General features: G+C 43.6%; 1 protein-coding gene across 1 annotated transcript in view; it reads right to left on the reverse strand.

Annotated features, from left to right (window-relative positions):
- The window catches only part of JAG2 (jagged canonical Notch ligand 2), a 72,580-nt gene that overhangs the window by 58,493 nt on the left and 346 nt on the right, over positions 1 to 13,741 (reverse strand). The window contains 1 exon segment of the mRNA XM_050898166.1: positions 13,159 to 13,482. Within this exon segment, the coding sequence (XP_050754123.1) occupies positions 13,159 to 13,482 (324 nt within the window).

Genomic DNA, 13,741 nt, shown 5'->3' on the forward strand with positions numbered 1-13,741 from the left:
TCCGCACTCCATGTGGCATGGATATTAGTGTCCTCTGGGCACTTCAAGACATGCATCATTATAATTTCAACTTGAAGTCAAGAGGGAATTAACTATGCAATAACATACTTTAATTATTGTTCTAAACAGAGAACACCTGCATGCACTCTCTTTTGTATTGGAAATATGCATACTAAGGTGGTAGGCAAATACAGGGGAAAAAAAAAAAATAGATATGCCCCCAAGTTCTATGTATGCAAATTTCCCAGGAAGAGAGAGTAGTGTTTTAATCTTAACCCTTTTAAATAATGTTAGCTGTTGATAGCACTGCAGTCTTTCCCTTTGTTTTTGAAAAAGCAAATGCCCACAAAACCAATTCAAACTCATGAGCCTAGATGTCTTGCCCTAGGAAGAAGAGAGGCCCATACTCAACTTCTGTTCCTAAGGGAGCACAGAGATTAGGGCACTGTTTTTCTTAGTCCTCTTCAACTCTCTCATCATTCCTACCCAACTGAGTCAACTGTAGGCTAGTTGGGCAGCATCAGTCACATCTGAAAGACGACACGAGGCAAAGGCTTCGCTGGCCCACAGTGATGGCAACAGCTGAGTGATCAAACATTCGTATAGCTCCAAACAAGATGCATCATTTTTCTCCAATGAGCATAGGTATCGTCATAGGCCTTTTCACCATAAGGAACACAAATGTCTAGGTTTCATTGCTACATGAGTTGCACAACAGTTTCAGTCAATTTAAACTTCACATTTACACAAGAGACTTAAATAGATCATAGATTTCCTCACGGCTAGTAACAGAAGTGTCATTAACCCAGAAAAAGGGGATAATGCACTTAAGCTGTCCTTCATTTCAGCCCCAAACTGAACACCAGCTCAGTTTTGAATTACTGCACGTGCTGAAGAGGCTGGCAGAGAAACAGAAAGAAAACACCTTATTTCAACTTCATAGATAGCTGCTCACCTTCCCTGACATCCTCCTCAGCTCTCTGAACCAGGACACTGCAGACACAACCAAAGCTATATCCATATCTTGCTGTTCTCCATAAATTTACAGGAATAAGTTGAGCAGAAAAATAAGTCACCACTGTAAGAGAGGGTGCAAGTTCTTTCACGTAGATCAACACACACAAAGAACTCGAATAAAGGATTAAACAGGGATTTTGCACACAGACATGCACACTTAGTTAAATATACGTGGGAGCACCAGAGTTTAGTTATGAAAAATCTAAGTTTATAAACATGTTCCTGAAACAAATGCTTCTATCATATTCCAGCAGCAGGACTGAATCTTCCGAACAGTACTATGTGGCTACAGTATCATATATTTGCAGCACCAACCATTCTGCTGTATTATATTACTATTAAAAATGAACTGCTTACAGCAGCAAAAAACCACAGCATACAACAGTATATGTAGCCTACAATTCCAAGGTACCTATTTGAATATGTGACAACCAAGACTTGATCAATCCCACCGTAACAAAGCAGCATCAGAACCTTAATATGAAATAATATCTTTCAGATTAATGTAAACTGGAGGTGATCTGATATAGCTTTATATTATTACAAATCAGACAAAACTCACAAACTGGCACGCCTTTGAAAGGAAAGCTTTGTAACAAGTGTAGCAAAGTACATGGAACAACCTTTGAAAGCAGGTACTTCACCTGTAAATTTACTCTAAGCAAGTGAATTAAGAGTGCTTCTCTATTTTTTCCCTTCTCCCACTGACATGGATCTGGAAGCTATGAAAGGGAGATTATCTCTGCAAGTCTTCAATTTCATTTCATTGTTGACCCCCGGTTATTTCTCTGGCGGGTACCAATGTTACAGCTTTCCTCATGAGTATCAACGGAGAACCGAATGCAGCCACATAAAGTAAGCTAACATTAAAAAAACCTGAAGACTAATTTTGCTAGTCAAAAGTTGGACTCAAGAATGTGTACTAGTGAATACTTTTCAGTTTTAGTACTTCATTTGCCACTGACTCTTCTGCTGTCCTGTCTTCTCCAGATTCCTTGGCAAGCTGAAGTTTCACAGACTACCATGTCTTGAAAATCCATCCTAAGGGCTTAGGGACAAACAAATTATCACCAATAGCAAGCTGCCACAAGTCAAGACTATCTTTTCCTGTCAGCTAAAGCTTATTTTATTTACCTTACATTTGTGGTGATCTGGGAGTAGACATGAACAGCTTGAGAAGATCTGTTGATATGCAACAGTTTGTTCTTCTGCCTAAGCCCTGTGACAATTACATTCTGCCAGTCCACAGTTTAAGTCCAGGACATGCAGTGTTAGAAAAAAGGGATTTGAATTCTGGAAATTAACCTCTAAAGAATTGTCACCAGCTAGGTTTGAGCAACCACTTTACCCTTCACCTCTTGCAGAGCAAGAGGTGATGTGAAGTGACTACAAGCTATAAACCAGACAACCCTGAAGTTATCACAGCTTAACAGCAAACAACAGAAAGCACTGCAGGAGCACTAAATATTTGACAACCAACATCTTAAGTGTGTATGCAAGTCTAAACATTTCAGTTTCTCTACTTCCTTTCCTTCCTCACTGTCTGATAGAAGAAAGCACCGGTCTGTGTGGACGAATCATGGAAACAATACTCTGTTCTAGAAAGGTCTCCAATAGCCAAACAAAACACTAAAACATTTTGGGCCTATATATAAACACACGGTTTAAACAACAGTTTATAACCAACACAGGAGGTGCTATCAGCTCATCGTTGTGTACAAAAACCCAGTCATTAGTGAGGGGCAGCAGATGGTTATACTTGCTCTTAATAGTCCAAGTAAACATGGTCTGACTTCTAGAATTTGCTGATTGCACGCAGGCAGTTACAGTAAAAACTCCATATTGTAAAATAAAGAAAATCATGTTATTGTAACACAAAAGAAAATTAGAACTATCAAAAGCACCCCCAAAAAAATTTTTTTTGTACGTGATGTAAAAGAAAGAAACTGCCACTAAAATCTATTAAGCAGCAGCACAGGTTACCAGACCAGTGCTATTAAAATTGTCCTCAATCAATAGGAAGAACAGTAAATGGTACCAAAAATTGCATACCCCAAAAAACTTCTACTTCAGTCTTGACTGGAGTAGATCAATAATTAAGCTATTTACATCTTTCTCAAGTTACTGCTTAAAGCACATGTCAGTCAAACTTTCCAAGTACGAACAAGCTCCCTAATTAGAACCTAAGTTCTCCAGCTGGAATCCTGGACCTTTAACATTAAAAGTGTAGATTGTGTTTTAAGGTAGACATTTCAACTTTACAATGCTATAAACAGAATTATACATATTCAGGGGAAAAACAAGACTGAAAGAATCCTATATGATGTTTTAGGTTAACTGCTAGTGCATATGATATTTCACTACAATTTGCATATACAGAACTGCTTCGGAAGGAGTAAGGAGAGCTAGCTCTACCCGAAATTAGCATTTTCTACCAATTGTAGGATACTGCATCAATATTAATATTGCCTACTCACTGAAAGTCCAGAAATGTAAAATTTATCCAATTCAAATGTTAGATGCTTGAAGTTACTTAAACTGGTATGTTCAGAGTACTAAAATTCATAGGAGGGACTAAAGACCTAGTGGACTATCTGGAAGTAGAAGAGGCATTGCAAGAACGATTCAAGTGTAACAATAATCAAATAGTGATGTACTGAACAAAAAACACCAGAACACATCCTGCTGGGAACAAGATATATATAATCAGGACTTCCAAGCCCAAAGCAGGATGTAAACAGATTGCAGTTTATGTACTAATACTCCAGTCTTATCTCAGATTTAGAAAAAAAAACTTCAGAGAATGAGCACCTGTGCATCTGGCCAAGGGGCATATAATTGGTTACTCAAGGACTATTAGGCTGTTTCTTAGCAACCTCTGCAAGCTCTAATCAAGTAAGACTAAGATTGTCATTTAGCCTTGAAATGCCTTGCCCCTTCCATCTAATATAGCATTCTAACTGCTATTGAGGAGCAGTCAGTCATTTCAACCAGATAAAAATCCATGCTTACTATGTGTTTCAGCTGAGAGTTCCTCTTAGCACTTGCTATCAGAAGATCTTCACATCAAATATGCTTTTTTACACTTTATTATCCGAAACAGCAATTAGTAAAATAAACCTTTAAATTTCCTCCTTTTTATACAACATAAAGGCTAACTACACCTCTAAAAAAAAATCACCTTGGGAATAAAGTTTAATAAATGAGCATAAGCTATAGTCCAACTCTTAAACGACGTTTTGTAACAGTAACACATTCTCCAAATATAATTGCAAGAAAAATGCTTAATATCAAAAGCAGCAGTATAGACATTTCAGGGAAATAGCAAGCATTTATTTCACAAAGCTGGATGGTATTTAAATCTTTGGTGATGCTGACGTGTACCTACTATGTTGCAAACAATGGATTCGCTAAAACCAAGTATCTTTCAGCAAAACTCTGGCCATCAGACTAGAAAAAAAAAGCCAAAGGGATCTGAGTAATTGAAAAATAAACTCATCTGTTCAGTCCTAGTCTAGCTCCATTGCTCGTCTATAATATCAACGGACATATGATAGCCTCCACTTAAGACAGCAGTCTTTAAGTGTTATATAGAGTATTTTTCTGCATACAGTAAGCAAAGGCACCAAAAGTCTATGGTTAAATCAGGGATGGCCACAGCTCCCTGACTCAAGATGATCTACACAAGCCATCACACAGCTCTCTTCAGCTCTCTCCCTCCCAACAGGTCTCCCTGGGTGTACAGCAGGGGAAGGCAGCAGCTCTAAGACGGTCCCACCATCCCATGGGAGGCAGAAGTTCAGCAGGCACCCAACACGACCTAGCACAGATGGTCTTAGCCATCCACACTGGTTCATTCCCCAACGCTGAGGGCAGTGGCAGGGGAAGGGGAAAGTGGTGAGGCTACACGTCCACCTCCTGCTCGTGTGACAGCTGAACATGCAGCTCAAAAGCCACGAACTGGATATGGCAGCCAGTACTGCCAGTGGTCATCTCTGGCCAAAGACCCATCCATTTTACACACCCACTAATCAGAAGCCAGAGCAGCTTTCTAGCAAGAAGCCCAAAGGCATATCAGAATGCTGAAGAGGAAGAGAATGGTGGAGTTACTGCCAAGCAACAGTAGCAACTATCCTTTGGGTAAGCATCTGGCTAAGCATTAAGCAGCCAGAAGCAATGCCAGTATACTCTTACTCCTCACTCCTTGAAGTAGCCTCTCTCCTTCCAAATTGCTGCTCCCAGGCTTCTTCAGATCAGAGCATTACTAGCAGCTAGAATTGGAGAGGACCAAGGGAAAGTAAATTGATGTGCTAGCAGGAAAGTGACCCTCCCTTTTTAGTCTCTTCAGTAGGCTGAGAACCTCTGAACTAGAGCAAGCAATGCAAATAGGACCCACACAGAGTTGACAAAACATTGGCCTTGTTTTCAGAAAAGGAGGGAGGGAAGCTTTCAGGCACACTAATTTAAAGCTTCTGCAGATGACTAAGTATACGATGCCATCATAGCTGCTTTATGAACTTAATAAAGTAGTTTCTAAAGTATGTTCATAGCATGTATTTCAGAGCCAACACTCGCACAAAGCAACACCTACAGGAAAAACAAGTGAAGGAGTCAGACTACACAGAAAGGATGAATTCCACTCATCTCACCTACACATAGTGACTCAATGGCATTGCTCAAAAGAGGGGTCAGACAGCCACTGGCCCACAGGGACAGCACAAAAGTCATTTTAAAAAAGTTAAAAAAATCATCATCATTTACCTCATCTGTCTCAAATACAATCCTTCTCATAAAAGAAAAACTTTGTGGCAACTGATTAATGACAAACAGAATAAAAATGCACTAAACCATTTTTGGCATTTTTTACATCCACAAAACATAGTTGTTTCACATCATTTATTGTTTGACAGAAGCTTAATTTTTTTGCAGCTTTTGTGCCGACAAACAGTGAGCTCTAACAGTAACTCAAAGCGAGCTGGACTTGTGCAAGGAATACAAGCAGTAGCGTTAAACACAGAAGGTAGCTTTTACAACACAAAGCTTCTCAACATCTACACCAACAGATTTCCTTGAACTTCACAGGATCACTCAGAAAGTCTACAGTACAGTGGGAATACGGCCCAATTAGGCCAAACATCACAAGCCTGATATAAACACAACCAATTATGGTTTTTCCCCAACCAACTATGTTAAAGATAAACCTGATTGTTTAAGATTAAAGCTACAAGTAGGCATGTCTTTAGCAGACCTTTCGTATGCAGACTTTTTTTTTTTTTTTTTTTGAGAAAACAGTGTTTGAAACATCTTCAAACAGCCTAAAGACAGTGCTACGAAGCCTCCATCACATTGTGGTCAATCGAACATGCTCTGTTTCTACCTCACCCTCTTCTCCAGCTCACATCCTCTAGTGTAAGAGTAATCCTGTCTACTTTAATACCTATTCCATTTTCAGTCAAAGATTTAATGCCCACACCAGCTGTGTGGCTAAGAGCGTAGCATTTCACTGATAGGCTGGCCGGAGCACCTTCTGGAATAAAGATTAGAAAGTTGACTAGAGGTGTCTAAGCATACCACTCTCAGTGTCTGGGAGGTAAGGTTATTTGTCTGCAAGTTTTGAGTTCAGCCTCAGTGTTTCTAATAAATAAGCAAGTGTTTATTTAAGGAAGCTTTCAAGAAGTATAAATAGAAGTGTTCTGTACTATCTGACCATCTCTGTGACATTCAAAAGCCCCCCAGAACTTTAAGGTATAAAAGCTTAAATAGTTAGCAGAATACTGTCCTCCGAGGCATATTTATTTCAAAGACATAAGAAATTCTAGATTTAGTGACATCAATGTATGAAAGATTAAGAGTGCAAAGAACATTTCTGCTTAAAATTAGAAGACAGATTTTCTATAGTTACATGAAACTTAAGTCTTTAGGCTTTCTATTCTGGGCAAGCTGCAAATAGTTGCTGGCACACACAGCATGCCAATAATAAATCCCTTTTTCAAAGAGTGGTTCTGAAGTGCTCACCATTAAGGCCTTGATTCTTTTTTAGAGGTGACACCTGCAGCTGCTATTGAAATCAACTGGAGTTGTCACTACCCAGCATTGCTAAAGTCAGTCTCTAAAACATCACCCGATTATCTTCTTTTAGGAAAGACTATAACAAAACCTGCAAGCTACTCTGCATTTGTGTAACTTGAAACTAAAGGGATGTCACTTGTATAATAAACTATTCCCCCAACCTCAACCTTTCATTTCTGATCAAAAAAGTTTGAAGGCAAATACAGTACTGAGCAGGTGAAAGCATACGATTCCCTGATCTACTTCCCCAAGACTGAGGAAACATGGATCCATGTTTTCTGATCCACAATACATCTGTCCATGAATTGCAACAGGCAGGGGAAGGCTTCATGAGCACAAGGACTGCAGGTGTTTTGTCAAAATAAGAAACAGGTTGGCATGCCAGTTACCACAGCATACCTAGAGTCTACTGACAAACCAAGCAGGCAGAGTCAGTAAGCAAGCAGCAAGCTTGGGGGGAGGGGGGGGGAAGTGGTCAAATATTAAAAAGGAAGCTTTGTGCTATCAGCAGAGCCTTCCACCTGGGGAAAAAAGTTAGGCTGCTGGCAAATAAGACATTAAACATTTATGTCGTTCATCAATATATGGCTATCAACGACATTATTTTTTCCATGTTGACTTCCTCTGCTAACGAGGTGTGATGCACATACATTATAACCCATCACCATACCAGGTGAATTTTATATTTTGGCATAAGGTCTTGCTCTCACGTCTTATTCCCTGCCCTCAGGTCTTGCTTGCGACTGTGTGTTTGCATGCACTTATTTTCTTTAAGGGGAGTTTCAATGGAGCAAAGAACAACTATTTAGAGATAAAGCTTGCTGTGTATCACTTAAGGATGCTTCATTTGTGAAATTCTGATCTTTTTCATGAGAAAAGTGTACATACTGTTCCTCAGGTACAGCTGTGTACAAGCATCTTTTTCAGTGCTAAATGGCCTAACTTTAACCTGCTTAATTTAAGCATATCTGTCACGATGGGTTGTCATTCAGGCTGACAGGATGCATGTTTACTTTATCAGGGAGCATGGAGTAATCTAATTCAGGATGTTTTCATTACAAAGCCTCAAGATCCTGATCAGAGAGTAGCAATGGCTGTGTTAAGACAGAAGGTAGATCAACTGTAGATTTATCAGTCAAACAGAAATAGACAAGAACATTTCCTACAGTCAGGCCATCTAGTTCCCTACAGGCACCAAGGATCCCAGATAACACGCTTCAAGGCTAGATGCCTTCCAGGGCCTAACCACCTTCATTTTTCAAACTGGAAGGATTGAGAGAGCTTGATGCAGAATCCTATACTGAAGTAGACAACATCTGAAGGTGCCAAACAGAACACTGCACCCATTAAGTAATAAAAGCTATAAGGTCAAGTATTCCTGCTTGGGTTTTGGCAGGGGAGGGGAGGGGTTGCTTTCTAAGAAATTCAACATTTACTGCTGTAGCCAAGTTATCCTCTCAACAGCTTTACATATTTGATGGTTCATGCTCCTGTGTATGTTTTAGATCAAGACTGAACCCTTCCAGGCATTTGGATGAGACTCACATGTGGACTGCACATGGATGAAACTCACACAGAGCCTGGATATTAAATCTATATACTTCCACATATTTTTATCTACTTGAAAGTTAACAGTACTTCAGAAGTTGAGAGAGGTGCTACAATCACACTCTAAATAGGAAAAACTTAAGACCAGTGCTTACAAAAATAATAAATTAGTCGCCCACATTCTAGTGAGGAAGGCACCCTTTACCCAAGCAAGTTGTGAGGCCTGCCTGAACCTCTACTACTCCTTCTTCAGGTAGGTACACACAGTCCTAGCTAAGCACCAAGGAAAAGAGAAGTAGCAGAAACAAGCAATTTCACTTATCTCCACGGCCTTGAACTCTGGAGTTCACCTGTGGAGTTCAGAGTGTACTGTACTTAACATATACTGCACTGTCAGTCAGTCACACTAGAATCTCAAAACCAGAGGGGCTGAGGGGAGATAATGATGCATACTGCAAGACATGATTTCAACACCCACAACTAGTCAGAACAATTCCTCTATATGACTAATTAACTGAAGTAATGGCTGCCATACCAATATTTATTGTGCAGGAAAAGCTGTGAATTCCCTGAGGGAAGGAACAGGGTGGAGGGAAAAACCACACACACACAACTCCATTTCATGCCATCTTGCAAAGGAGTATGAAAAAGGGTTCCACATAACCCATCCAGCAGAATGTCTATAACTTTAAAACATCATCTTCAGAAGCAGCCTTCAATTAAATCCAAATATAAAATTCTGCCAATAACCTAATTGTTATTGATAAATATTGCTGTGCAAGGTATTTCTGAAGCTTCGGTGCCTGAACAAACACCTTTGTGCTAGAAAAAAAAATGCTCAAGACCAATGAACCTAAACTGTGTAAGTGATCAGAATCGATTCTTCAAAGCTACTTGAATTCTTCAGTCTTTTTTGTTTTACAGTGTCACATAAATTTTAATTGCATCATTTGTTTGTTAACAATCTCAAATGCACATTAAGCTTCAAGTTTTACAGCAGGAGGCAAAGAAAAAAAATGTGAGGTAGGTGGGTGAAGAAGACAGCTGTATTGTTCTAGCTGTTCCTCAGCCCCTCCCACTGCCAGATTTCTGTGGATGATGTATCCCAAGGTAGCAATTTTAAGAACTTTTTGGCAATATCCCAAGCTCCTCTTGCAAATTAGAGATCAGACTAATGATATTGAAAAAAGCAGGAAATAGGAATAAACTGAATAACTGACACTGTATCAAACAGTGGAAGTCACTGAACTCTGGTACTGCAGCTTTACAGAAGAGACACTTGTCCAAATTTTAAAGTAAAATTTTACCATGTAAAATTAAAAAAAAAAATTAGTATAACAAAACCAAGGCAAAAAAACCACCTTTCAAGATACTACTTGCCTTACAGCTACTGCTAGCTCAGGACACTGCAATATCAAACAGACATCAAGAAAACCTCCCTCGAGCAATTTATACATTAATATGTAACTCCCCTTAAGTGAGGGAGTTATCATTCAGATGAGGTTCAGTAAGAAGTCCACATATACCAGTGCTGGCTTTCATTAGGGTTGGATTTCTCAGTCTTAAAAATCCAATCTAGAACTACTGAAATAAGTCCTTCACTCACTGCCAGCACCAAAGCAAATTTGTTTCATAAGTGAAGGACGCAATTTCTGATTCTCTTTAGTCTTGTCCCTTCCTGGCATATTCAATAAAGGAACATTAATTTCATTACTGTTGCATAGCAAAAAAAAAAAAAAAAAGTCATATGAAAAGACTATGTCCACATTGTTGTTTCTTGTTTGCAAACTTGAGTAGAAAGAGAATATTATTTGAGAATAATTTTGAAATTACCCCAGGGACTTGAAACCTAACCCAGGAACTCAATCTACTTCAGAAAACCCTTGCGTTAAACTGGCATTACAATTAAGCCTCTCCTTGCAGAGTCTATACGGCTTATGTACAGTTGTGACAAAGATGCCGTGTTCCCCATCAACAGACTGAATGTCCAGAGTTCAAGATGTAACTACAACATACAGGAGGGACTTCTTTCCGTAAGCGCATCCACGGACTGCAATACAGGGACTGTTCTGAAAAGTACAACTACTCCACAATTTATTTTTAGACTCGAGGGTGGGCAGGGCGAGTATTCAGTAAACCTTCCAAAAATCAGCCAGCCACCCACTAAACTGCAGTGGCACTGTTTAAATAAATTACAGGCTGCTTTGCAACAGCTGCAAAAAAGCAGTGGAAAGACAGACCAAAGACTTCGAGTCCTTTAAAATGCTGGAGGCAATGATACAACAAACAGCAGCAGACATGGTATTGTATACTACAGACACTGTGGTAATTTACCTGCAAGAGGTAGGTCAAACAGGCCTTTCTTAGGACTTGATGAGCATAGAACAACAATATCCAGCAGCTGCAAGGTAGGAATGTGCTTATTCCAACAGAGAAAAGCCGAAGAAGGCTGGGCTTAGGGACCTGCATTGTAAGGATTATCAAACTCTCCTCTTGTTTCAAGTAGCAATACTAGAAACTGGCAAAATAAAAGTGTGAGTTAAGTTACCTTTACTTCCTCATGCAGATAACATATAAAGTTTGAGGCGCTAATGTTACCGAAATCTCCTACTGAAGAGTTTATGATTTCATCAAGCCTGTACTAAATGGTCAATAAAGAGGAAAAAGAATCTTAATTTTCCTTTTGATCTTATAACTTAAGAGCAGAGTTCCAAATACCCTGTTTTTATGGTATTAGCTATACCTGTTAACAGGAACCTTTCTACGTTCAACAGGCTACAGTACCAATAAAGGCAAAACACCTCAACTGGGCAACCAGAATGTAAGTGCCTCTGTGCAGAGAAATTTATTGGTTGTACCATTTTTTTAGCCATCTAACTCCAGTAAAACCCCTACCTTCAAATAGTGGTCAGTTCTTAATTTGAGGTACATGAGCATCAGGTTGGAAGGCCCCTGGCAGCACAGAAAGTTAACAGATTTATGTGGACTGGTTTCCTTTAGCACGAAATACAAGCAAGCAGTTTTGTCCCTGACCATTCCTAGCAGCAGTTTTACAAGTTACAAAGATCCTGCGAGCTACGTATCTCGAGAGGTCAGCGAGGGCTATTTCATCTGATAGTCACCGGGTGCCAAACACGATCTGCAGGTACCGGGGCTTCCAATACTCGTCTCCCTCCGGAGCTAGGGCACTGCACCATCCCCATTCCTCAGCGCCTTGCAACTTGCCAGCTTCCACCCCGTGGCCCACTTGGAAAGGCCGAGAGCAACAGCTGTGAAACTCCCTGCAGGATCCTACCTGCCTGCAGCCGGGCAGGAAGCCCGGCCTTTCCTCCCGCCCGCCACTCCCCAGTCCGGGCCCCTCTCTGCACCCAGCATCCCCGAAAAGCACAAGAAAGTACCCCCTCCTCCAAGGACGGGGACGAGCGTTGGCCTGCAGCCCCTGCGGATGTGCCCCCTCGGTCAGGCGGCGCATGGGGAGGTGGGGCCTGCGGTAACGGACTGGGGGGCGAGTCACAGAAAATCCCCGAGATCCCGAGGGGAGAGAAGGGCAGAGAGGGACGGGGGCAGCGCCAGGGTCTCGCACGCCCACAGTTCCCGCCGCCACACAGCCGAGGCGCGGATCCGGTTTCTGACAGGATCAGAGCAGGGCTCCGCTTCGGACGCCCCCTCCCGATTCGTGGGGGGGGGGGGTGTCAGCTCCAGCCTCCCTTCGCCACCCGGGAGCGGAGAGCGCCGCGCTGACCCCTGCGCAGGTGTGGGGGGCTCGCTGCCCTTGGGACGCGGGAGGCCCCCGCCGCGCCGCCCGCCCCAGCCCTCACGCCCACCGGCGGCGGCGACGGCTCCCGCCCTTCCAACCCCCGCGCCAACGGTCGCCCCGCGCGCGCCGCCGCCGCGCGGCCCCGCCCGCGCCCCAGGAGGGGCGGCAGCTCGCGCCCTTCGCGAGCCGCGGCACGCGCCCCGCGCCGCGCCCCCACCTGCGCCGCGCGCCGCCCGGCAGCGCCCTCTGCCGGGGGCAGCCCCGCGCTGCGCGGAGCCGCGGGGCTCCGCGGCCCCGGGGTGCGCGGCTGCCGTCGGGCTTCGGTTTTCGGGTGGGTTTTTCCATTATTGCTTTTTTTTTTTTTTTTTTTTTTTTTTTTTAGTTTTTTAGTTTTTTTCGCGCACAAGCCGCTGCGAGCCGCACCGGCAGCCTGTGCGCCAGCCCGTCACGCGGTCCGTCCGCAGCCGCCTCCCGGCGCCGGCACCCCGGGCCGTCCCCGCCAGCACCCCGCCGCCGGCAGCCCCTTGCCAGGCTGTCGCGGCCCCGCGCCCCTCCGCGGGGCGAGGGCTGCGCACAGCCCCCGCACTCCCCTCCGCCGGCCGTGCCCCGCAGCCCCGGGAGGCGGCCGGCCCCGCCCGGGCAGCGCACCGGCAGCTCGCCCGGCTTTCTAACGGGGGAGCGGGCAGCCGCTGCAGAACCGACGGGAGGAGGGGGGAGGGAAACAAAAAAAAAAAAGGGCGATAACAACAGCGCGATCATCAACCTACCGGCCACGCAAACTGAAAGGGAATAACAATCCTGCCCGTCTCGGGGGTTCTGCCTTGATGGGAGTATTTGTTGGTGTTCAAATAGAAAATATTTCCACCGAGAACGGGGGTAGATCCGAATCCGTAGTTGCAGGGTCCGACCGGAGTGATCTTGGCCTGATATTCCTTGAGGCAGACTTTCACGTAAGTGTCGCACTCGTCCCGGGTACAGTCCAGGTTCTGGGGGCTTTTCGTGCCATCGCAGCATTCCCCATTGAACAACTCGCCGTTTACATTCCGCACCGAGTTAAGCTGCAGCTCGAAATAGCCCGTGGACCGGGACACCTAAAAATAAAAATCAAAGGGGAGACAGCCTCGTTACTACCGCGGCCGGGGGCAGCGCAGGGAGCGCGGGGCTGCGGCGAGGCGCTCCCCGGTCCCCCCCCTACAACTTTCGCCGGCTGCGGGTTTAACCCCGCTGCGGCGGCATATGCATACATATATATATAAATATTATAAATATATATATAGGATACGCGCAAGGTGGAAACGGAGCGGGAAGGAGGGAGACGCGGCGCCCCGCGGCCGGGAGCGGAGCCCCCCG

Source organism: Gymnogyps californianus, chromosome 5, assembly GCF_018139145.2.
Source record: "Gymnogyps californianus isolate 813 chromosome 5, ASM1813914v2, whole genome shotgun sequence".
Lineage (NCBI taxonomy): Eukaryota > Metazoa > Chordata > Aves > Accipitriformes > Cathartidae > Gymnogyps > Gymnogyps californianus.